Source organism: Microcaecilia unicolor, chromosome 11 (genome assembly GCF_901765095.1).
Source record: "Microcaecilia unicolor chromosome 11, aMicUni1.1, whole genome shotgun sequence".
Taxonomy (NCBI): domain Eukaryota; kingdom Metazoa; phylum Chordata; class Amphibia; order Gymnophiona; family Siphonopidae; genus Microcaecilia; species Microcaecilia unicolor.
The window spans coordinates 181,614,190-181,636,310 of NC_044041.1; the positions used below are offsets into that span (position 1 = coordinate 181,614,190).

At 46.9% G+C, this 22,121-nt stretch overlaps 1 protein-coding gene across 1 annotated transcript; it reads left to right on the forward strand.

Moving 5' to 3' along the window:
• The first annotated feature begins 1,419 nt into the window (after positions 1-1,419).
• On the forward strand, positions 1,420-21,309 carry CCER2 (coiled-coil glutamate rich protein 2). Its single transcript, XM_030219023.1, has 6 exons — positions 1,420-1,678; positions 5,895-5,941; positions 7,341-7,434; positions 9,673-9,741; positions 15,790-16,748; positions 18,932-21,309. The coding sequence occupies exons 1-6, from the start codon at positions 1,633-1,635 to the stop codon at positions 19,013-19,015; spliced, it is 1,299 nt and encodes a 432-aa protein (XP_030074883.1). The 5' UTR covers positions 1,420-1,632; the 3' UTR covers positions 19,016-21,309.
• Positions 21,310-22,121: the final 812 nt, after the last annotated feature.

Consider the following 22,121-nt stretch of genomic DNA (forward strand, 5'->3'; position numbering starts at 1 on the left):
AAGCGCTGCCTGTCTGACATCTCTCCACCAGCCTTCCCTTCGCTCGTTCATTCCCTCTGTGTCCCGCCTTCTTCTGACGTCATTTCCTTGAGGGCGGGACACAGAGGGAACAAACGAGTGAAAGGAAGGTTGGTGGAGAGACGTCAGACAGGCTACGCTTTCACTGACACTGCGCAGACATCGGAGGCGGAGTGAGGTAAATTTAAAGCGCCGGGGAATCAGGGATGGAGCGGAGGAGTAAGTTTTTTTTTAAAAATACAGCTCGACGGCGCGGCACCCTTGAAGGCAGGCGCCCCCCTGCGGCGCTTACCGCGCTTACTGTGTTGGCACGGCCCTGGAAGAAGGCATGCAGGGGAGAGTGAAAGGAATTAGGGGGATGGGGGAATGACTGGAAGAAGTAGAGGAAATTATGATGGTGCAAGAGAGGGTAGATGTGGAGGAAGTGGGACAAGAGACAGGAGACGGATGCTAGGGGAAATGAGCAAAGAACAAATGCAGAGAATTGGGTGAAAGAAATAGGGATCTGGATATCAATTTTCTAAAGAAGATATTACTTGGAAAATAGAGGAGCTAGATGATTCTAGAAGTTCTTCTGGGACATTGGTTGTGACTTGTTTGAATAGTTTAGATTTTTTTTTTGGGGGGGGGACCTTTTAACTTAACTGCATTTCTGGCAGCTAAGGGTTTGTCTGGAAAAGGCTTTTTTGGGTGGGTCTTCTAAAGGGGTCTAATGGAATAAGTTGCAAACCCTAATGCCAGCTCTGAGCTGGCTTAAGGTTTTGCCACTGCAGCAGCACCCTTGTTTGGCATGCTGCCTGCTGTGCATCGGGGAGGAACAGTTAATGCCCTGTTTAGCATGCATTCGCATGCTACTTGTGGTCAGAGCCAGTGAGCTCCTTGTTTCATGCTCTCACCAGCTCTGATCATGGGGCGGGAACAAACGCAGGCGGTAGTATGGCACTAATACCCTCTAGCACCCACATTGGCTTCTGATCATTGAGGCATAGGTTTTCAGTGGTAAGGGGGCTTTGTTTAGTGTGCTGTTCTCTCAGCATTGGGAGGGAATAGGAAATTACCTCATTAACATCTGACTACATTTGCATGCTATTTGCATTAATCTTTGGTGCACACACTGTCTCCTGCACTAGAGCCCTCTGAGCATTGTGTGCTCACTAACGCCAGCCCTAGTCTGGCACTAATTGCCTCTAGCATGGGCATTAGGCTTTAAGCATCAGCCTATCAATCAGATAATCTCTATGTACAGAGCCTATGAGAGGGCAGAGGAAAGGGAAGACTTATGATGAAAAAAATCTTGTGGGTTGCAGGGAAAGAGACAGATGGGCTGGGAGGTAAGAATCTGACCTCATTTCCTATGCATACAGCTGGTATTTAAAGTGCTCTCTTGCTTCCTGAGCTACAGAGACAGCCCAAGCTTGAGCATCTATCTCACACAAATCCTGAACGCCAGCATCAGGGTCACTAAGGACATTTCCCACCTCCCTGCAAGCCACAGCCCTTTTGCATATAAAGTTTTGTGTGACAGTTTCCATCCTTCTTCTCGTCTTCCCTCTTTTGCTTTCTAGCGCTATCAGAAGAGGTTGGATTTTCAGCAGTTACCACCACAACTTCAAAATGATTTCTGCTGGATGCTTCCTGCTCGTTTGTTTATGCCTGCAAGGTAAGAAATTTAAGGCAAGGGAATAACTGACACCTTTTACAGGGTGCACACTCTTAATATGATTACTATTTCTTTACTCCTCCTGGTGCTGTCTGTGTTTTTTCCCCCTAAAGTTCTCTGGTCTGAATCAGTCTTAAAGCCAGCAAAGTGTCAGGGGTAAATGGACTAACCTTTTCAGGTTCTATGATATTTGAGAAATCAGCACTTAGGAGCCCACATCATGTTTTACATTCAGCCCTGAAATAAAAGCTTTTCAACCCATCAAATAAAAATAAAAAAAACATGCTCTGTTTGGGGGCAGTATTTGATTCGTTGATTTAAAAAAAAAACCCCATTAAATAACACAAACTATTAAACAATTCAAGCAGAGTTGCATAATCATCCCAAAACGAGATTGTTTCTGACGGAAGACCACCCTGAGTGACTTCAGCACCTTGGACAGAGCATGAGAGGCAGAGAGCAGGCAAAGGAGAAGGCTAATAAAAAGGGTATGGTTAGATAGGACTAATAGCCCAGCCTGAGTGAAGATGAACTAGACTAAGGAACACATTCGAACTGGATCAGGAAAAATAACTTTAAAAGGATAAATGACAGCTGCTTTCCAAAATAAGGAAACAGGACTGCCCTGTATAAGTGGAGGAGTGGCCTAGTGGTTAGGGTGGTGGACTCTGGTCCTGGGGAACTGAGGAACTGAGTTCGATTCCTGGCACAAGCAGCTCCTTGTGACTCTGGGCAAGTCACTTAACCCTCCATTGCCTGCCACATTGAGCCTGCCATGAGTGGGAAAGCACGGGGTACAAATGTAACAAAAATAAAATAGATACTATTGGAGATTCTACATGGAATGTTGCTACTATTGGAGATTCTACATGGAATGTTGCTATTCCACTAGCAACATTCCATGTAGAAGGCTGTGCAGGCTTCTGTTTCTGTGAGTCTGATGTCCTGCACATACGCGCAGGACGTCAGACTCACAGAAGCAGAAGCCTGCGCGGCCACATTGGTGATCTGCAAGGGCCAACTTCTACATGGAATGTTGCTAGTGGAATAGCAACATTCCATGTAGAATCTCAAATAGTAGCAACAGTGGAGGAGTGGCCTAGTGGTTAGGGTGGTGGACTCTGGCCCTGAGGAACTGAGTTCAATTCCCACTTCAGGCACAGGCAGCTCCTTGTGACTCTGGGCAAGTCACTTAACCCTCCATCGCCCCATGTAAGCTGCATTGAGCCTGCCATGAGTGGGAAAGCACAGGGTACAAATGTAACAAAAAAAAAAACATGGTTTGGCATTTAAGTTAGAAGTATTTGCCTGGATCAGACTATCTCTGTGTAGCTGGAATTTCTTTCTCTGTAAGTACCAGTTCTCGAATGGAGGAGATTCTCTAGTTTGATCTCTATAGGTTAATATGCCTATTGTAAATTTGTTTGAAGCATGACTCCTTGCACTTGTAATTTTTTGCAATGTATCTTGGTTTAAAGTGCTATAGAAATGTCTTTAAAAAAAAATAAAAATTCAGAAGAGGTCCACAGTCTGTATGGACAGTTCAGACAATGATTGCAAAGAGCGTTCATCTGTTCATGTGACCTTCAATTAATCTCATTCTGATCTTTAAAAACTGACTTCCATCCCTCACTTCTTTGACAAGTAATTAAACTGTGACACAGGGCACATTGTTCTGGGCCTGCATGTAATAGGGTGCTTCAAGGCTGCCTGAAGGTAGAGGAAATACTGGTGGGCTTTAGAACCCTCTCCCCAATTTTTACCCTGGACCCAGCATGTCTAACACTGGCCCTGCTGTGACAGGTGCCACAAAGCTGAAAGTAATGGGGGCTCTCCATGTGTCCTGGAACTCTTGCCCACCATGGTCTAGCAGCCGGTGTACAATAAAAATAATGTTTCAAATATCAAGATATTAAACATACTGGAAAAACACTGAAAAAGAAAACTCAGTAATGGAGTTTGAGTTCTCTATACTGCCCTTTATACATTATACCTATCATCTCATCAGGAAGGAGCAGAAATTTCACATAGTGATGTCTTCAGGAACCTCTGTGCCAACAGCTTTCTCCATCACATCTTTAGTTGTTAATATGAGAATAAATTCCCCTTCCCACAACAAAGGAACTAGCTGTGTTAATGTTGAGAGATTTTTAAAGCATCCAATGAGAATTCCAGGGTGTAATTAGTTGTGAGAGAAGGGACTGGTTGTTCCAGTACTTATCTTCATCAGACACAAACTAGTCTAGGAATAATGTCATACAGAAAACAGAAAACTAGGGCCTCCAGCCAGTGGCGTTCCGAGGGGCGCTGACACCCGGGGCGGATCGCTGATGCGCCCCGCCCCCCGGGTGCAGCACCCCCCCCCGGCGAAAGGACACCCCCCCACCCTGGTGAAAGAACCCCCCCCCCGGGTGCACGCCGCTGGGGGGGGGGGGTGCCGCGCGCCGGCCAGCGTCGTTGGTTTCCATGCTCCCTCTGCCCTGGAGCAGGTTACTTCCTGTTCCAGGGCAGAGGGAGCATGGAAACCAATGACGCTGACCGGCGTGCGGCACCCCCCCCCCCAGCGGCGTGCACCCGGGGCGGACTGCCTCCACCTTGGTACGCCACTGCCTCCAGCCTCCAGTGGTAACTGAAAGGTAAAATCCTGAAGCAACAGTGAAAAAAACTTCTGTGCCAAAGTTCCTGAAATTCTGTGGCACATCTGCATAGATTAATATATTTTGCATATCAATATAAATTTTATTTCCCATTAATAAAAATAAAGTAGTTTTTCACCTTACTAATACAACTGCATTATTTGTTTATTAATTTTTATGCAGGGATGGGGATGGAGAAATGGGATTTCTAGTATTCACACAGGAAAGGCATCTCGGGGATGGGAAACAGAAGGTGAGAGGAATGGGAATAGGAGAGAGGAAAAGGAGAGAGGATGATGGACAGAGGAGAAGGCAAGAGGAGTAGCAATGGAGAGAAAGATAGGGTGAGAGGATGGTTGGGAAAAAGAGAGGGTAAGAGAATTGGAGATGGGGGACCCAATAAGGACAGAGTACTAAGTTGAGAAATTGATGGAGAGAAAGAGAACTGGGGGTGGGAGATGATATGGGAGGGTTTGGGAAAAGTTCCTGGATCTGGGGGAGATAATTTTGTTTTAATTCTACTCCTTCATATATCACCTTCCCTTCTGTAACCTCTTTTCCCCTTTCAAAATCCACCTGATCTTCTGTACATTCTTTCTCACAATCACCCCACATTCCTTTTCTCTTGTACAAATTCTTCTGCCTGCTATTTCCTCTTCTCTCACACTTACACCCTATTTGCCCTCTTTTCACATGCTCAGGCCACTCACCAATCCCATCTCTCACTTTCTCCAGCTTCTCCTCACCCTCCCTCATCTGGTCCCTCTCTCAGCTCCCAGTTCCTTTTCAGCCTATCCTCAGCCATTTACTCACCCTTCCCATGCGTGTTCTTGCCCTTACTGATTAGGAGGGCAGTAGGAGAAAATGAGTGGCTATGCACTGTGCTGATCCTCTTCTGGAATTCGTTACCAGAGGATGTGGTAAAGGCGGTTAGCTTAGCAGAGTTTAAAAAAAGATTTGGACGGCTTCCTGAAGGAAAAGTCCACAGACCATTGGACTTGGGGAAAATCCACTATTTCTGGGATAAGCAGCATAAAATGTTTTGTATGTTTCTGGGATCTTGCCAGGTATTTGTGACCTGGATTGGCCACTGTTGGAAACAGGATGCTGGGCTTGATGCACCTTTGGTCTGTTCCAGTGTGGCAATACTTATGTACTTATGTACCATCCAGGGCCCCATTTGTGGTTTCAACCACAGGGGACACTTATACTGCTGCATAATTAAAAGTTTGAGTTTTTCCTTAAGTAGCCTAATTCACAATGGCTTCTCTCCTGCTTCTGACAGCCTGAGCAGCTGCAGGGAAGTAGATGGGGGGACGGGGGGACGGGGGGGGGGGGGGGGGGGGGAGAGAGATTAGACATCATGTGGTGAATGAAGGTTTAGAAGTGTATCCACATATCCTCAACCTGTCTCCTGGTTTTTATGATTCTTAAGGGCAGACTGTGCAGTTCAGTATGAAAATTGGACTTTCTAGTCCTTGCCATCACTATAAAATTGTAGGAGTCCAGCAATCCTGCCTACTTCTCTGTAGAGTGAAACTCTTTTCAGCGCATTTATATAACTGTATCTTCTTTTTCAGTCAGTTCTGTACCATTGTCCACTCAGCTTTCTGAAGAGGAAGAGAAGGTAAGAAGCAGATACATTAATACCTGATACAGAAATGCACAAGCTGGCTGGTACCCAGCAATGTAACACACTTTTCCTATTTGACAGTCCTTCAGTCCTGGACAACAGACTGTTCCAGATCTACATATCTTAGTAATCTTAAAGCATTTCAGTAAAGAAAAGCCCTATATTCAAAGGAAATTCAAACACTTTCTCCATTTTGTTGATAAACAAGATAATCCTACCTATAAAAATAAAAATCAGTTTTTTATAGTGCAGATGCATGTCGGATTTCTAACTCATAGCCACAGCCATATCAAACTAAGATCTCACTAACTGTTTAGGGTTAGCTTTGCAGGGCCGGTCCTAGGGTCTCTGGCACTCCCCTGTAGACTATGAGTTGGCGCCCGCGCGCCCCCCCAGCACCCACGCGCCCAGCCCCCCAGCATTTCCTTTCTCTCTTCTCCCACCCTGCCCCTGTCCAGCGATTCTCCTTCGCCCCCATCCCCCGCCGCCCTTGGTGCTTTAAACCTTTAATTTACCTCCGTTCCAGCAGCCGCGTCATTTGAAAGCCTTGTCCCATCTCTAGCCTTCCCTCCCTTCGTGAGTTCGTTCTGCAGTCCCGCCCTCGAGGAAATGGCGTCAGAAGGCGGGACTGCGGAACAAACTCACAAAGGGAGGGAAGGCTAGAGACAGGGCAGGGCTTTCAAATGACGCGGCTGCTGGAACGGAGGTAAATTAAAGATTTAAAGCACCAAGAGCGGCGCGGTATGGCGGTGCAGCACCGCAGCGGCGCCCTTGAAGGTAGGCGCCCCCCTGCAGCGCTTACCCCGCTTACCGGGTTTGACCGGCCCTGTAGCTTTGGGTTTTAAATTGCTTTCATTTGCTTTCCAGTTTCAGTGACTCTATAGCAGATGTATTAAAATCTGCCTTCCGTGTTGTGTTTCATACACCTGCCTGCAGTACACACATTAAGTACTATAGGGCTGTGTTTGCACACTCGCTTTCACAGAAGAAAAATAGATACAAGAAACAGGAGCAGATGAATGCACTAAGGTCTTTGAAGCAAAGCATAATCCCCTTCACTATGTTTTCTTTTCACTCTGATTGCCTTGGTGTCTGGTTTCTGTGTATTTGAAGTTAGCAGCATTCATTCAGCAGAGAGTATTAATGTGAGATCTGTAGGAGATTTACAGTGTCTGGTTACAAATGTCAAAGGATCTTATTCTCATTGCTCCTCTCTATATCCTGGATACGATTCCTGGACAGACTGAAATGACATGCAGATGATCATTTCAGTTTCATCGTTTTATTAACCTGTTGCAGATGTTCTGACCAAAAGCACTGTGGCCAAAAAATGAGGTTGACATTGTCTCATCTCCCTCTCATTGCAAACATTAATTTTACCAACCTCTGTTAGGTCACAAAATGTATTGTGGAGGTTCTGGTGGATTCTATGTCCAAGCCCAGTCCAGGCGAAGTCAGCAGTGAGTGCTTGAAGATCCTGAAGGAAGGTAAAGAATGGGGAGCCAGTATCAGATTCAAACACTCCATATACCACACTCCCCTATGCATGACGCATGTACCAGATGCAGAAACTCCATATACTGCACTTTACTATATGTGACATGCGCATACTGCACATGTTGCATTTACACACACATGGCCTGCACATTGAACATGCCATACCAATACACGTATAGACTATGCATCAGATGTGTATGTTAAACTTTCCACTCATGCATTATGTGCACAGTCACAGACCTGATACCAAATGCAAATACTGACGTGCTGCATCCATATAGTCATGGCACATACAGAAGACACACAAAGGGAAAGGGAAATGGGACTTGATATACCACCTTTCTGAGGTTTTTGCAACTACATTCAAAGTGGTTTACATATATTCAAGTACTTATTTTGTACTAGGGGCAATGGAGGGTTAAGTGACTTGCCCAGAGTCACAAGGAGCTGCAGTGGGAATCAAACTCAGTTCCCCAGGATCAAAGTCCACTGCACTAACCACTAGGCTACTCCTCCACTCATTCCACCAATAAGAGCCAACCTCATCAGTGATGTCACAATGGCTTGATTGCCCGATACTTGGCTCACTTCTGATATTGTGATGTCATAAGGGACAGGAACAGGGGGAAAGGGAAATGGGACTTGATATACCACCTTTCTGAGGTTTTTGCAACTGTATTCAAAGCTGTTTACATATATTCAGGTACTTCCTTTGTACCAGGGGCAATGGAGGGTTAAGTGACTTGCCCAGAGTCACAAGGAGCTGCAGTGGGAACTGAATCCAGTTCCCCAGATTCAGAGTCCGCTGCACTAACCACTAGGCTACTCCTCCACTAGCAACATTCCATGACCACACAGACATCCCAACAGAGCAGTTGGGAACCCTAAGGTGTGCTGCATAAAAGAACTCAGGTATACATCTCACCATTATCCCCTTATATTGTATAGGGAGCCCTCCAAAGCCCACGAAAAATCTACTGTGCCCAACTATATATGTGTCACCTATATATGGGTACGGCAGGTTTTTACTACTACTACTAATCATTTCTATAGCGCTACTAGACGTACGCAGCGCTGTACACTTGAACATGAAGAGACAGTCCCTGCTCGAAAGAGCTTACAATCTAATTAGGACAGACAGGCAGAACAAACAAGAGATAAGGGAATATTAAAGGTGAGTTTTGGAGGGCTCACGTGCCCCCGACATGCTCCCTTGTGATTTGGACGCACTGCAGATGAACTGCATAGGAAAACATCTTAAATATGTTTTTTTTTTAAATAGCAAGTTGGATGTTTTGGACAAAAAACATCCACCTGCTGCTTTGTGCTGCTTTTTGGATATTTTTCTGTTTCAAAAATGAGCCCCATAGTATTGTTTTTATTTGCTTTCAAGTATGTTGTACTAGAAGTACATAAGTATTGCCATTCTGGGAAAGACCAAAGGTCCATCGAGCCCAGCATCCTGTTTCCAACAGTGGCCAATCCAGGTCACAAATACCCAGCAAGATCCCAAAAATGTACAAAACATTTTATACTGCTTGTCCCAGAAATAGTGGATTTTCCCCAAGTCCATTTAATAACGGTCTATGGACTTTTCCTTCAGGAAGCCGTCCAAACCTTTTTAAAACTCCGCTAAGCTAACCACCTTTACCACATTATCTGGCAACGAATTCCAGAGTTTAATTACACGTTGAGTGAAGAAACATTTTCTCCGATTCGTTTTAAATTTACTACATTGTAGCTTCGTCGCATGCCCCCTAGTCCTAGTGTTTTTGGAAAGCGTGAACAGACGCTTCACATCTACCCGTTCAACTCCACTCATTGTTTTATAGACCTCTATCATACTGTCATTTGCATACTGTTCAATAAAGACCTCTACAAATTTTTTAAAAATCATAAAACTCCAAAACAATAAACATTGCCCTGAATGATCCCACAACCCAATTCCTACTGTCATAGTTCATTGAAATCATCACGCAATGGGCTTAGCCAACAGAAACAAAACAACACAGAAAAAGGAAGCCATAACAAAAAATTCAGGGATACACTTTTAGCATGTTTTGAAATGATTTTGCTGTGTAGCCTAGGGGTAAGGCATAAATAATTTATCGAGAAAGTTCTAAAGAGCAAGGAGCACAGCTTGAGAGCTAGGCAATATTTTGGCTTATGAACTGAAGTTCTCCCTCTCTATACTCCAAACCTTTACATCCAGTGTCTGCATTTTTCAGATGAGAGAATCTTGGCAATGATGCATCACCAGCATCTCCTGAAGGAACTGGAAGACCTGGCCCATCGAGGTAAGAGAAGGATCTGCTCTCACTCTTCTCTCCAGAAATTTTCAATTATTTGTCTGAATATGGGGTGCACTGCAGAAGAGAAACCATATAGAAATGTCTGAAAAAAAGAATATGAGGAAAACCTATAAGATTTAGAGGAAGAAACGTGTCATACAGCATAGGACAGAGAGACCTGAGAGTTGTAGCATTGGCATTCATACACTTTAGAAATAGACTCTTTGAGTAAGAGATCATTTCCAGATAGAATCCTCCTGTTTCTACATATCAGGGGTGTAGCCAGAGCTCGGCGGGAGGGGGGTCCAGAGCCCGAGGTGAGGGGGCACATTTTAACCCCCCCGGCGCCGCCGACCCCCCCCCCCCCCCCCGCCATTGCTGAATCCCCCTGCCATTGTGTCGAGTGTATATTTAAATAAAGAGATTGTTCCTCACCTACGTCGCCTACTGGTGTTGTTGAAGAGCCTACTCCCCCCTTTCCTCAGACTCTACTTTTCGTAGGAATTTGTGTACCTCCACCCTCGTGGTGGTTTGGTTTGCCAGTGTATAGAATAAGGTAGATCCGTGCCTAATTTAGGGGCCCTTTTACAAAGGGGCACTGAAAAATGGCCTGCAGTAGTGTAGATGAGTGTTTTGGGCGCATACAGAATCTTTTTTTCAGCGCACCTGAAAAAAAATGCCTTTTTAAAATTTTTGCTGAAACTCGGCGTGCATCAAAATGAAAATTGCTGCGCGTCCATTTTGGGTCTGAGACCTTACTGCCAGCCATTGACCTAGTGGTAAAGTCTCATGCGGTAACCGGGCGGTAATGACCTATGCGTGTCAGATGTCACTTGGTGCGCGTCCGATACACGTGTCCGAAAATAAAAATTATATTTTGGATGTGCGTATTGGACGTGCACCAAAAATGAAATTACTGCAAGAGCCGCACGGTAGCTGGGCTGTAACTCTATTTTGGCACGCATTGGGTGCACGTAGCAGTGGCGTAGCCAGACTGCCAATTTTGGATGGGCCTGAACCCAAAGTGGGTGGGCACAAAATTTTCTCTCTACCCCCCTCCCCCAGCAAAATTTAGTCATGCTAATCAGATGCATTTGTCACACAGGGTAAAGTGCTGCTTTTCAGTGCATCAGATTTCAGAAAATGTATTTAATAGCCTAACACCCTTTTCAGTGAGCTTTCAGAGGCCAAAACCTCCTGCCTCAGGTCAGTATAATGCTGTTACGGTATCCTCGCCTGACCTAAGGAAGGAAGTATTGGTCTCTGAAACTTCATTAACACAGGTACCATATTACTTTATCCTAAATTAAAAATAAAATTATTTTCTTTACCTTTCTTGTATGGCCATTTACTTTTTCTCATTGTGTTGCTCCCAGTCTCTAGATTCTGCTTTCCTTCATTTTCACTTAACTCTTCTGCCACGGTTTCCTGGCCATTTCTCATTTTTCTCTCCTTTTTCTTTGCTTTCTTCAATATTTTTCTGCCTCTCTCTCTCTCTGTCCAGATTTAATTCATTCTTACTATCCATTCTTTAATTTCCTTCATCTACTTATGGCTTTTCATCTTTTTATCACCCTTGTTCTCCCCATGCCCCTTCCTCTTATTCTCCAGTCTTTCACTACTCCCCTTTTCTATCCAGCAGCTCTCCTCTTTCTCTCCCCATCCTTTCAGTGTCTCCCCTCTCTCTCCCCATCCTTCCATCTCCCCTCTTTCTTTCTGCATCCTTCCGTCCAGTGTCACCTCTTTCGCCCTACCCTTCCATCCAGCGTCTTCCCTCTTTCTCTCCCCATCCTTCCATCCATCTAACCTCTCTCCTGATCCTTCCATCTAATGTCTCTCTCTCTCCCTCTTTCTAACTAGTGTCTCTGTATCACTCTACCCTTTTCTGTTCAGTGTCCCTTCTCTCTCCACATCCTTCCAGTTTCTCCCCTTTCTCTCTGCATCCTTTCATCCATCTCCCCTCTTTCTCTCCCCATCCTTCCATCCAGAGTCTCTCTCCCCATCCATCCATTTTCCCTCTTTCTCTCCCCATCCTTCCATCTGTTTTCCCTCTTTCTCTGCCATCCTTCCAACTGTTTTCCCTCTTTTCTCCCCATCCTTCCATGTTTTCCCTCATTCTCTGCCATCCTTCCATCTGTTTTCCCTCTTTCTCCCCATCCTTCCATGTTTTCCCTCATTCTCTGCCATCCTTCCATGTTTTCCCTCATTCTCTGCCATCCTTCCAACTGTTTTCCCTCTTTTCTCCCCATCCTTCCATCTGTTTTCCCTCTTTCTCCCCATCCTTCCATGTTTTCCCTCATTCTCTGCCATCCTTCCATCTGTTTTCCCTCTTTCTCCCCATCCTTCCATGTTTTCCCTCTTTCTCCCCATCCGTCCATGTTTTCCCTCATTCTCTGCCATCCTTCCATGTTTTCCCTCATTCTCTGCCATCCTTCCATCTGTTTTCCCTTTCTCTGCCATCCTTCCATGTTTTCCCTCATTCTCTGCCATCCTTCCATCTGTTTTCCCTTTCTCTGCCATCCTTCCATCTGTTTTCCCTCTTTCTCTGCCATCCTTCCAACTGTTTTCCCTCTTTTCTCCCCATCCTTCCATCTGTTTTCCCTCTTTCTCCCCATCCGTCCATGTTTTCCCTCATTCTCTGCCATCCTTCCATCTGTTTTCCTTTTCTCTGCCATCCTTCCATCTGTTTTCCCTCTTTTCTCCCCATCCTTCCATGTTTTCCCTCTTTTCTCTTTTCCTCGAGGCCCGCCCTGCATGCCAGCGCCAGCCCCAGCTCCCATTGTCGGCCACTGCTGCTTTTCCTGTTGAGCAGCAGGGCCGGCGCTACAAAAAGAAGCGCTAACGCTAAGGACGAAAAATGTTTTTAAAAAAAAGCGCGGCACCGGCAGGCACTGTCTAGGCAGCCTTGAGGCATTGGCTGCTGGCATGCAGGCTCCTCCCGTCTCCTACGTCACTGCCCCTGGAGCGACGCAGGGGCAGTAACGTAAGAGATGGGAAGAGCCTGCAGAGCTAGCAGCCAATGCCTCAAGGCTGCCTAGACAGTGCCTGCCGGTGCCGCGTTTTTTTTTAAAAACATTTTTCGTCCTTAGCGCTTCTTCTTTTTGTAGCGCTGGCCCTGCTGCTCAACAGGAAAAGCAGCAGTGGCCGGCAATGGGAGCTGGGGCTGGGGCTGGCGCTGGGCGGGCCTGGGCTGAAATTGGGTGGGCCTGGGCCCAGCCAGGCCCACCCATAGCTACGCCCCTGGCACGTAGACGCTTATGCGGCTTAGTAAAAGGGCCCCTCAGACATGAGGATTTACCCCAGGTTTCAGTTGGTGTAAATCCTTGCACCTAAAATTGGGTGCAGATCCCAACCCAACACTATGAGCTATTCTATAAATGGTGCCCAACTTTCAGTGCCATTTACAGAATAGAGCCAAAATCTATATATGGCACCTGAAAACTTGGTGCTGAAAAACCAGGGGCATAGCCAGACTTTGGCGGGAGGGGGGTCCAGAGCCCAAGGTGAGGGGGCACATTTTAGCCCCCCCCCCCCGCCATTGCCGACCCCCCCCCCCTCGCCGCCACCACCACCACCAACAACAACTTTGACGACCCCTGCCGATGACCCTCTCGACCCCCCTCCCGCCGCCGCCACCACCATCGTTGCCTACCTTTGCTGGTGGGGGACCCCAATCCCCACCAACCGAGGTCTTCCTCTTCCCGCGCAAGGCTTCGTTCTGTTTCTGATGTCCTGCACGTTGTACATGCAGGACGTTAGACTTACAGAAACAGAACGAAGCCTTGCAGATCGCTGGCTAATCTGCAAGGCTTCGTTCTGTTTCTGTGAGTCTGACGTCCGTTGCTGGCTGATCTGCAAGGCTTTGTTCTGTTTCTGTGAGTCTGACGTCCTGCACATACAATGTGCAGGACGTCAGAAACAGAATGAAGCCTTCGAAGGAAGAAGAGGACCTCCTCGGCTGGCGGGAATTAGGGTCCCCCGCCAGCAAAGGTAGCCCACGGCGATGGCGGGGGAGGGTTGGCGGCGGGAGGGGGGTTGAGAGGGTCATCGGCAGGGGGGTCCAGGGCCAAATCTACGGGGACCCAGGCCCCCATGGCCCCACGTATCTACGCCACTGTGAAAAACCACACACTTAGCGCTATACTATAAACTATGCCTAAAGTTAGGTGCACTTTATAGAATATGCACATGTGCCGTTCTTGTGCCTGAAATTTAGGTGAACCCATTTAGGCCACCTAAAACCAGACCTAACTACCTGTGCCTAACTTAGGTGCAGATCGAGTGTATTTCATAACAGCGCGCATAGTTTTTTTTTTTTTTTGAATGACCAGAATCCGCCCAGTCCATGCCCATGGCCACACCTCCTTTTTGGCTGTACGCATTAGAATTTATGCGCACTGCATTATAGAATACATCTATAGGTTGTGCATGTAAATTCTAATTAAAGCCAATTAGTGCTGCTAATTGGTTGTTAAGTACCAATTATCGGCACTGATTGGCTTAATCAATTAAGTTGTGTGCGCAATTTGTTCACGTGGCCAAATTAGTATGCACAACTTAAGGAACCATATATAGAATTTGGAAGTAAGTGCTCATTTTTTTGTGTTCCCAAATTTGGGTGCCATTTATAGAATTTAGTCCAAAATATGTCAGTTCTTTTTGAGACATAGAATCATACTGAAATACAAACCTTTAGATAGATATTCAATCACTGCGATTGTCATTATTCTAGAAATCCCGGCTATGGCGGTTAAAAAAAATCTAGATATTCAGTGGCAGTCAGTCTGCAAAATATTCAGCAGCACTATGGGGCAATTCTATAACCCCTGGATTCTATATATGGGCACCAAAATTTGGGAGCGTTGCCGAGATGCGCATGCAAACTAATTGGTTAACGAGCTGTTAACCATCAATAACTGGGTGCTAACAACCATGGCAGCCATTAAAATTTGCGCATTCACCTGGCTGCATGCTATTCTACGACAGAGTGCTTAATTCCCTTAGCGTATATCCCAAAAGGGGGCGTGGCCATGAGAGGGGCATGAGCATGTCAGGGGCATTCCGAAAAGTTACACATGTAGTTATGGAATACTGTCCAGGGCAAGTGACATTGGCCCACGAGTGCTTAATTTGATGGCCACCATTATCACTAAGCCATCTCCTGATTTGCTGGTTGATCTTTGCCACACCCCTGGTCCAACACTGATCTCTAGCACAGCGTGAGTGTGGGATAATATCTGACCACTTGGGGATTGGTTGAGAATCATGGTATGTCATATGTAATAAATAAATAGATATAGCTCCAGGAATGCTATGTTGCAGGATTAGCAGTGATGTAGCACAGGAGAAGGCCTTGAAGGCATTATGGTGTCCTGCACCAGGACACAGTTAAGGAAGTACCCTGGCCCAATGCATTGGTCTGGAAATGCTCAGAACTTTCATTTCTCAAACTTGTGGTGTTCAGGTACATCATGGAGGTGAACTATCAGGTCACCAGGATGAGAACACAGAAAGCAAAAGATACAGGCAGACTGTGCATTTGCTGATTTCTTCCTCTGCTGTTTTCAGTAAAGGAATCAATTCTCCCTGTGCTGCCAGGATATGTGGGCCGGACAAATGGAAAAATTAGAGGCTGAAACAGAAAACTTAATTGGACATTGTTCAGATCCTAGGTAGATCACGTGTTTCATGAATGAGTAGAGGGACCACTTCATCATAGTATAGCCAGAGCCGTAGCGAGGGGAGCTGACACCCGGGGCGGGTCGCCGCTGCGCACCCCCCCGGAGCGCATACCTGCGGCGAGGGACGGGCGGGAGGGCCGATCCGCCCCGACTGCACGTTGCTGGGGTGTGTTGGCTCCGCGCTGGTTCACTGCTCTCTCTGTCCCGGAACAGGAAGTAACCTGTTCCGGGGCAGAGAGGGCAGTGCACCAGCGCGGAGTCGACACCACCCAGCGGCGTGCACCCGGGGCGGACAGCCCCCCCGCCCCCCCTTCCTATGCCACTGAGTATAGCATCATGTTTGAAATACAGATATTCTTTTTTCCTATCACAGAGAACTCCAAGCATAGACTTGGACATGAAGGAGGACACAGTATATGGGAAAGTGAGAAAAATGAAGAAGAAGAACTGAAAAAGAGAAATGCAGTGGCAGAAGCTGTCCACCAAAAGGGTGATTCAAAACGGACACCTGTTGAGGGCAATGGAAAGGAGGAGATGGTAAGAAAAGAAAGTGAAAGCAAACAGGAACATGAAGATGTGAAAGAGTTTGAGAAAAGCAAAACCATAGAAGAGACAATAAAAGAGCATAAAGTGTCTGAAGGAGAAAAAGAAACCAGAGAACTTCTGGAGGAAGCCAAAGAACTCCTGGAAGATGAAGAAGAAAAAAGGAAGAGAAGCTCACCAGAGAATCAATGGACGGAAGACTTTGAAGATGATAAAAGGAATGGCAAAGAGGAGAAGAGAAATAAAGGATTTCAGTTGAATGAGATGCTGCACAAAACTGGGGGCATCAAAAGGCTTTTTAGTGAAGAGGAAGGCAGCTTGGAGAATGGAGAGAAATATCGCCATGGGGAGTTTCTTGGAAGCCACCACCACCACCATCATCATCATCACCAGGACCATCATGGAAACCATCAAGACTGGGACAAAGAAGAAGAAGAAGAAGATAAGAGATCTGGTGTCCATCCAAAGAGCATCCACAAAAGGATGGATGAAAAAGCCAGTGACGAGGAGACAGCCCAGTTTGAAGCAGAAGAGAAAGGCGTAAAGGTCTCCAACTCTAAAACCCACTTGCATGGTGTCCATGGGGAGCATCATCTGGGCAGCAACCTCTGGAAGGACAAGAGGCATTTCCATCATCACCAGGCAGACAGTGAGAATGAGGAACTGCGGAAGAGACATCATGAAGAGGAACCCCATCATAATAGTGAGGCAGAAGAGGAGGAAGAGGAAGAAGAGGAAGAGCGAGAGGAAGAAGAGAAGGAAGAAGAGGAGGAAGAAGAGGAAAATGAGGTAAGATATGCTTCCTGACACTGAACAAAGGTTTAACAGGAAAGGAACACAATTCACTGATAGAATGAATTCCTACATGCTATCAATTCCTGAATCCTAAACATTGTGACATCATGATGGTGCATTACAGATCCACATTTGAACCTCTTCATTCCTTCATCTATTTTAGAAAAATCCCAGAGGACATAGACAAGCAAGATAAATATAGTGGGTCTATTTATGAAAGGTTCTCGCCTATATTGTGTCTATGGAACAATTGTTTATTAAGTACAGTCCCAAGATGTGGCATCATTTATTGTCATAACTTAAACAAAGAGCTCCTGGACCCCCCCTCCCCCTCAACAAATCAGTGCTATTATGTTTCCAGAGGAGAAACCCTACAGCAGGCCACAGTTATAGGCTGGGAATTGAACCCACGCTTTTCTGATACTGAGAGCTCAACAGAGGCTAGATGCCAGTGCCAGTTAGACCCATAAATTAGGATTGTGCCAGTAGAGAAAGGGTCTGACAAACTGCTTGGGTCTGGCACAGCAAAAATTTATATATGCATAAGTCACGGTTATTCATAAGCCTGTATCCCAATAGAAGAAACAATTCCTGGTTGTAAGTAATAGAACCCCTGCATCCATGGGCTGAATGAGCTCTGTTGGTATGGAAATTACATTCATCCACTGCACCTTCAGTCAGTGGCGTTCCTAGGGGCGCTGACACCCAGGGTGGATCGCCGATGCGCCCCGCCCCCCGGGTGCAGCGCCCCCCCCCATGCCCCATGCAGCGTGACCCCGCCCCGGCGAAAGAAACCCCTCACCCCCGGGTGCATGCTGCTGGGGGGGTGCCGCGCGCCAGTCAGCGTCGTTGGTTCCTGTTCCGGGGCAGAGGGAGCATGGAAACCAACGACGCTGACCGGCACGCGGCACCCCCCCAGCAGCATGCACCCGGGGCGGACTGCCCCCACCGCCCCCCCCCCCCCTTGGTACACCACTGCCTTCAGTCAGTGGCGTAGCCATGGGTGGGCCGGGGCCCACCCAAAATCAGTGTTCCCTAAGTGTGGCTGGTGGTGATCCGCAAGCTCCGCCAGCCAAAGATCTCCTCCCAGCAGAAAGAACACTTACACCCTGTGCAGACAGCAGTATTGGTGAGCTGCTGCTGCCCCCACCCCTTGCACATGCTCAGTTTGTGCTCATGCACACAGGCTGGCCATGTCAGTGGCTCTGGGACACCACCACCGGCTGTTCAGGGTGTGAGTGTTCTTTCTGTTGGGATGAGGTCTTCGGCTGGCAGGGTTTGTGGATCCCCGCCAGATCAGGTATTTCTTTGGTTTGATTTGGGGGGGGAGGGGTAAGAGCACCAGAGGGGGCCAAGGAGAGCAGGGAGTGCACTGGAGGAGGGCAGGGAAGAGATTAGTTTTTGCACCCACCCACTTTGGGCTCAGGCCCACCCTAAATTTGCCGTCTGGCTACGCCAGGGCCACCGAAAGGGGGGGGACAAAATTCCCCAGGCCCAGGCCTCTAGGGGGGCCCCGCGCCGCCGTCGCAGTCCGGCCCACCCGCCATCGCTCCCTGGCATTGAACTTAAGTGCCTCACCTTCGAAAGCGCAGCAAGCAGCGGCAGACCACTCCTTCCTTCCGTGTCCTGCCCTCGCCTGACGTATCTTCTGCGAGGGCGGGACACGGAAGGAAGGAGTGGTCTGCCGCTGCTTGTTGCTGCGCTTTCGAAGGTGAGGCGCTTAAGGTCAGTGCAGAGTGCCCGGGGGTGGAGAGAAGGCCCGGCAACCTTGGGTGGGGGGGGGGAGGCCCGGGGGCGGCCTTGTCCCGGGCTTGGCCCAGTCTCTCAGCGGCCCTGGGCTACGCTCCTGCCATCAGTTGTGCCCAGCACATCCCATAGCACAGGTCTGACACATAGCTATAACAAGAAGGGCCAACCAACCAAATAGGGTACAGAGAAAAGTGACCAAAATGCAAGTGAAAATGCAGCACTGTCCAGGTTGAGAGGTTGCAGGGAGTGAGGGAAAGTGCTGGAGAAGGAGGTAGAGGAAGGTGAGGATCAGGATAGGGGCATAAATAAGTTTCCTTGTCCCAGGCACTCGAATGCCTGCTGACACTTTTGGTTTCATGAAGGACTGTCTTGGAACACATGTAATTGCTGCTGGTTTGAAATTCTCTGTTCTGTATATCCTCTAACAGGAACGAGAGCTGGATGACCTGAAAGAGATCGAGTTTGAGCTGAAGAAGACTGCTGAAAAGTTGGGTGAACTACACAGGGGTTAACCTCTGTTGGAGGAGGGGATCACTGTCCTCTCACCCTCAACAGACCATCCTATGCAGATGTTTCCTTTAGTTTCTGTACATACTGAAGCTTCTTTAATAATTCTGCCAGGCTGTATACTGTTATAAATAGCCAAGAGCATCCCTGATCTCCAAGTTCCTTGATGTGCTACACTGTAGTAATTTATAATCTCTCACTAACAGCATGGTCAGGAACAGGGGTTTAGGGACTGGCCACACCCCATCCTCTCCACAAGAGCAACAGTCATAGAAAGTCACAAGAGTGAGGCATTAGGTGAATCCCAGGAGTCCTTAGGGACAGGTTGCTCCCATTGCATCTCTGGATCGATCTTGTTTCTCTTGCAGGCACATAAAGGGGTTGCATTAGTACCATTTTTTTTTTTAATTTTCAAATGTATTACAAACTTACAAGACATACAATCATTATAAGAGAAAACATGGACTTACAACATACACATGCACACAAAAACTAAATTAAAAAAGACAAACAAAAAGGCAATCATAATATAAATCAGAAAATCATTCAGTACAGGCATGCCACCAGAATCCGACAGAAATGATAAAGAAGTAATTAAAAAAGGAAAACAAAACCCCAAATTGAACCTATAATCACCTAGCCAGACCAGTTAACACAATTTGAATCATGTGAACAGGTCATCATCAAGGCTTCAACCTTTGCCTGGATACTACTGCAATCTCTTTGTGTGTCTGTAACTCATTGACTGATATGTGTGCACACGGTTTCCTGTGCTTCTGAAGGGACCGTACAGTTTTACTGGAGAGCTGCTGTCAATAGACAGATATACACAGCAAAGAGAGGCTAAAATCTGCAGAATTGCTGATAAGTGGTAATCACAGCAGATCCCAAAGACACAGAACTTATAGCACTTAAAAGCTGACCCAGAGTGAGCTTCTGTCCATGTGTGAGGACTCGTTTGTATCACCAAAAGGAAGTACTATTTCAACTTTTTTCTTCTGGTGTGCCTGTGACACAGCCTATATTTGGATGAAATGTGGCCACATCAGGCTTCTGTAGTTTGCAACAGTAAAACTGCTTTGAAGTTTCACACATTCTGTACCACAGACAGGTATATCCCCAGCCACTGCACGTGTGAATCAAGAGCATATAGCTTCTGATTCTCCCAGTACTCTCTCTCCTTGATTTATTGTGCTGGAAAGTCCCCTCACCATGGGACCTGCTAGCTTTTCCAGTTCCTGCAAAACCCTGAGCCTGCAAGGCTCTGTGAGTGTGACCCTTAGGGTTAATATTATGCTGGCTGTTGCTGAATGCAATAACCCAGGTATGTGCATGACTCCATCCCCTTCAGAGAGAGCGTGAGGAGGAGAAAGACAGACCTTTCTTATTCTGTAAAAATTCATCTTGGCTTCGGATTCTTGACAGATGCCAAAGAGCATTTGCCCTGGCAATTAGAATCAGGCTTCCTGGTCCCCTGGGTCTGTGAGTCTCAGGAATTAATAGAAAGAGAGGCAGATGGGAGCAGCTACCAATGGGAACCTTTGGGAGCAAAGGAGTCCAAAGAATGAGCAAAGATCTGATACATCTGACCTAAAGGCTTCCCAGCAAGCCCCCTCCTCCATACCTAATGTAGCCCTCCTGTCCCCCCTTAGAGGTCCCACAAGATAAATATTGAACAGTAGGCTGTCAATTGTATCCTCAAAACCTACAGCAGTAGAAACATCTCCTGCTTGGAGTTTGGCAATCCAATATAAAGGCAACCCCCCCCCCCCTCCCATTTCTACAGTCCCTGTAGGGGGAGGGTAGAAGGGGGAGGAGAAAGGAAGGACCCCAGGAGTATTCAGAGATATACCCCGGAGGTGGCTTGTTCCCAAACCCTAGAGGATTGTATTTTCCTGGTTCTACTGGTAGTGTCATGCCAGTCCCTACTGGATTGGATCACTCCGGTTCAGTTCATAGTGTTGAGTAAACCTGCCATGCTGCCCAGGTTATCTTGAAGAGGCTGATTTGGTAATGATTTGGGCCCCTACATAGAGGGCGTGACAGTTCTTATTCTCAGTTTCCATACAGACCAGGGGACAAAACCTGGACTGTATCAGCCTCTCCAGGTTGACCTAGAAGAGATGGTAACCCTACGGTAGGTAGGGCTGATACAGTCCTTGGTGGATTGGATCTCCATGGCTGGTGCCAACAATGCTGCTGTAGTGCCTATCACAATGTGGATTGCTTTTCTGTCATTTTGTATCCAACTGTGTGAAGCAATAAAGCACAGGTTTAAAAAAAAAAAAAAAAAAAAAAACAGACACACATAAATCCAATCCAATAACCCAGGGCTTGGTTTCATTTAGTTACTAGGGTGGCAGGCCTTTCTGCTTCTTTCTTTTACACCTCATTACTACTCATATTAAAAATAACAACCTTGTAATTAATAGAAATAAACATGAAATGCTAACATATTTCAGCATTGTCACTAAAATGTTTGGGGCAGCACATGCTTGGGTATGGTGAGCGTTCCAGAAGAGGACCTGGGTCCGATGTCATTCCCATGTGATGTGATCCTGGGAGAGGCTTCCAACTCCTTTATCGGTCATTGGGGAAACAGTCTACAAAAGAGTTTTCATACCAGAAAATAATCAGCTTTATTCATATAGGTCAGAAAATCTCTCAGCTAAACTGACACGTGAATCGGCTGGTTTCTGCGGGAAAAGAAATGTGAGAAAAATCAAAGCCAGACTTATGTGTGGTATTGTTACCACTTTTTGGGATTGCTCTCAGGGGCGTAGCTAGACAACAGATTTTGGGTGGGTCTAGGCAAGAAGTGGATGGGCACCAAGTGTTCTCCCCCCTCCCCCCCCAAAAAAAATCTCAGCTGGCGAGAAAATGCTTCTCTCCACCTTGGCTTACCGTGAAAGGGAAGTCTTCAGCTGATAGAGCTTGGGATCTCCACCAGCTACCACTAAACGTATGCTGCTGTTGGGTGGGCCTTAACCCTAAGTGGGTGGGCCCTGGCCAACTCAGGCCCACCTGTGGCTACACCACTGATTGCTCTGTTGAAAGTGACCTGAACCCTCAGTAGGTGAACAGTCTCCTGTTGAAGATGGTGTTGATGAG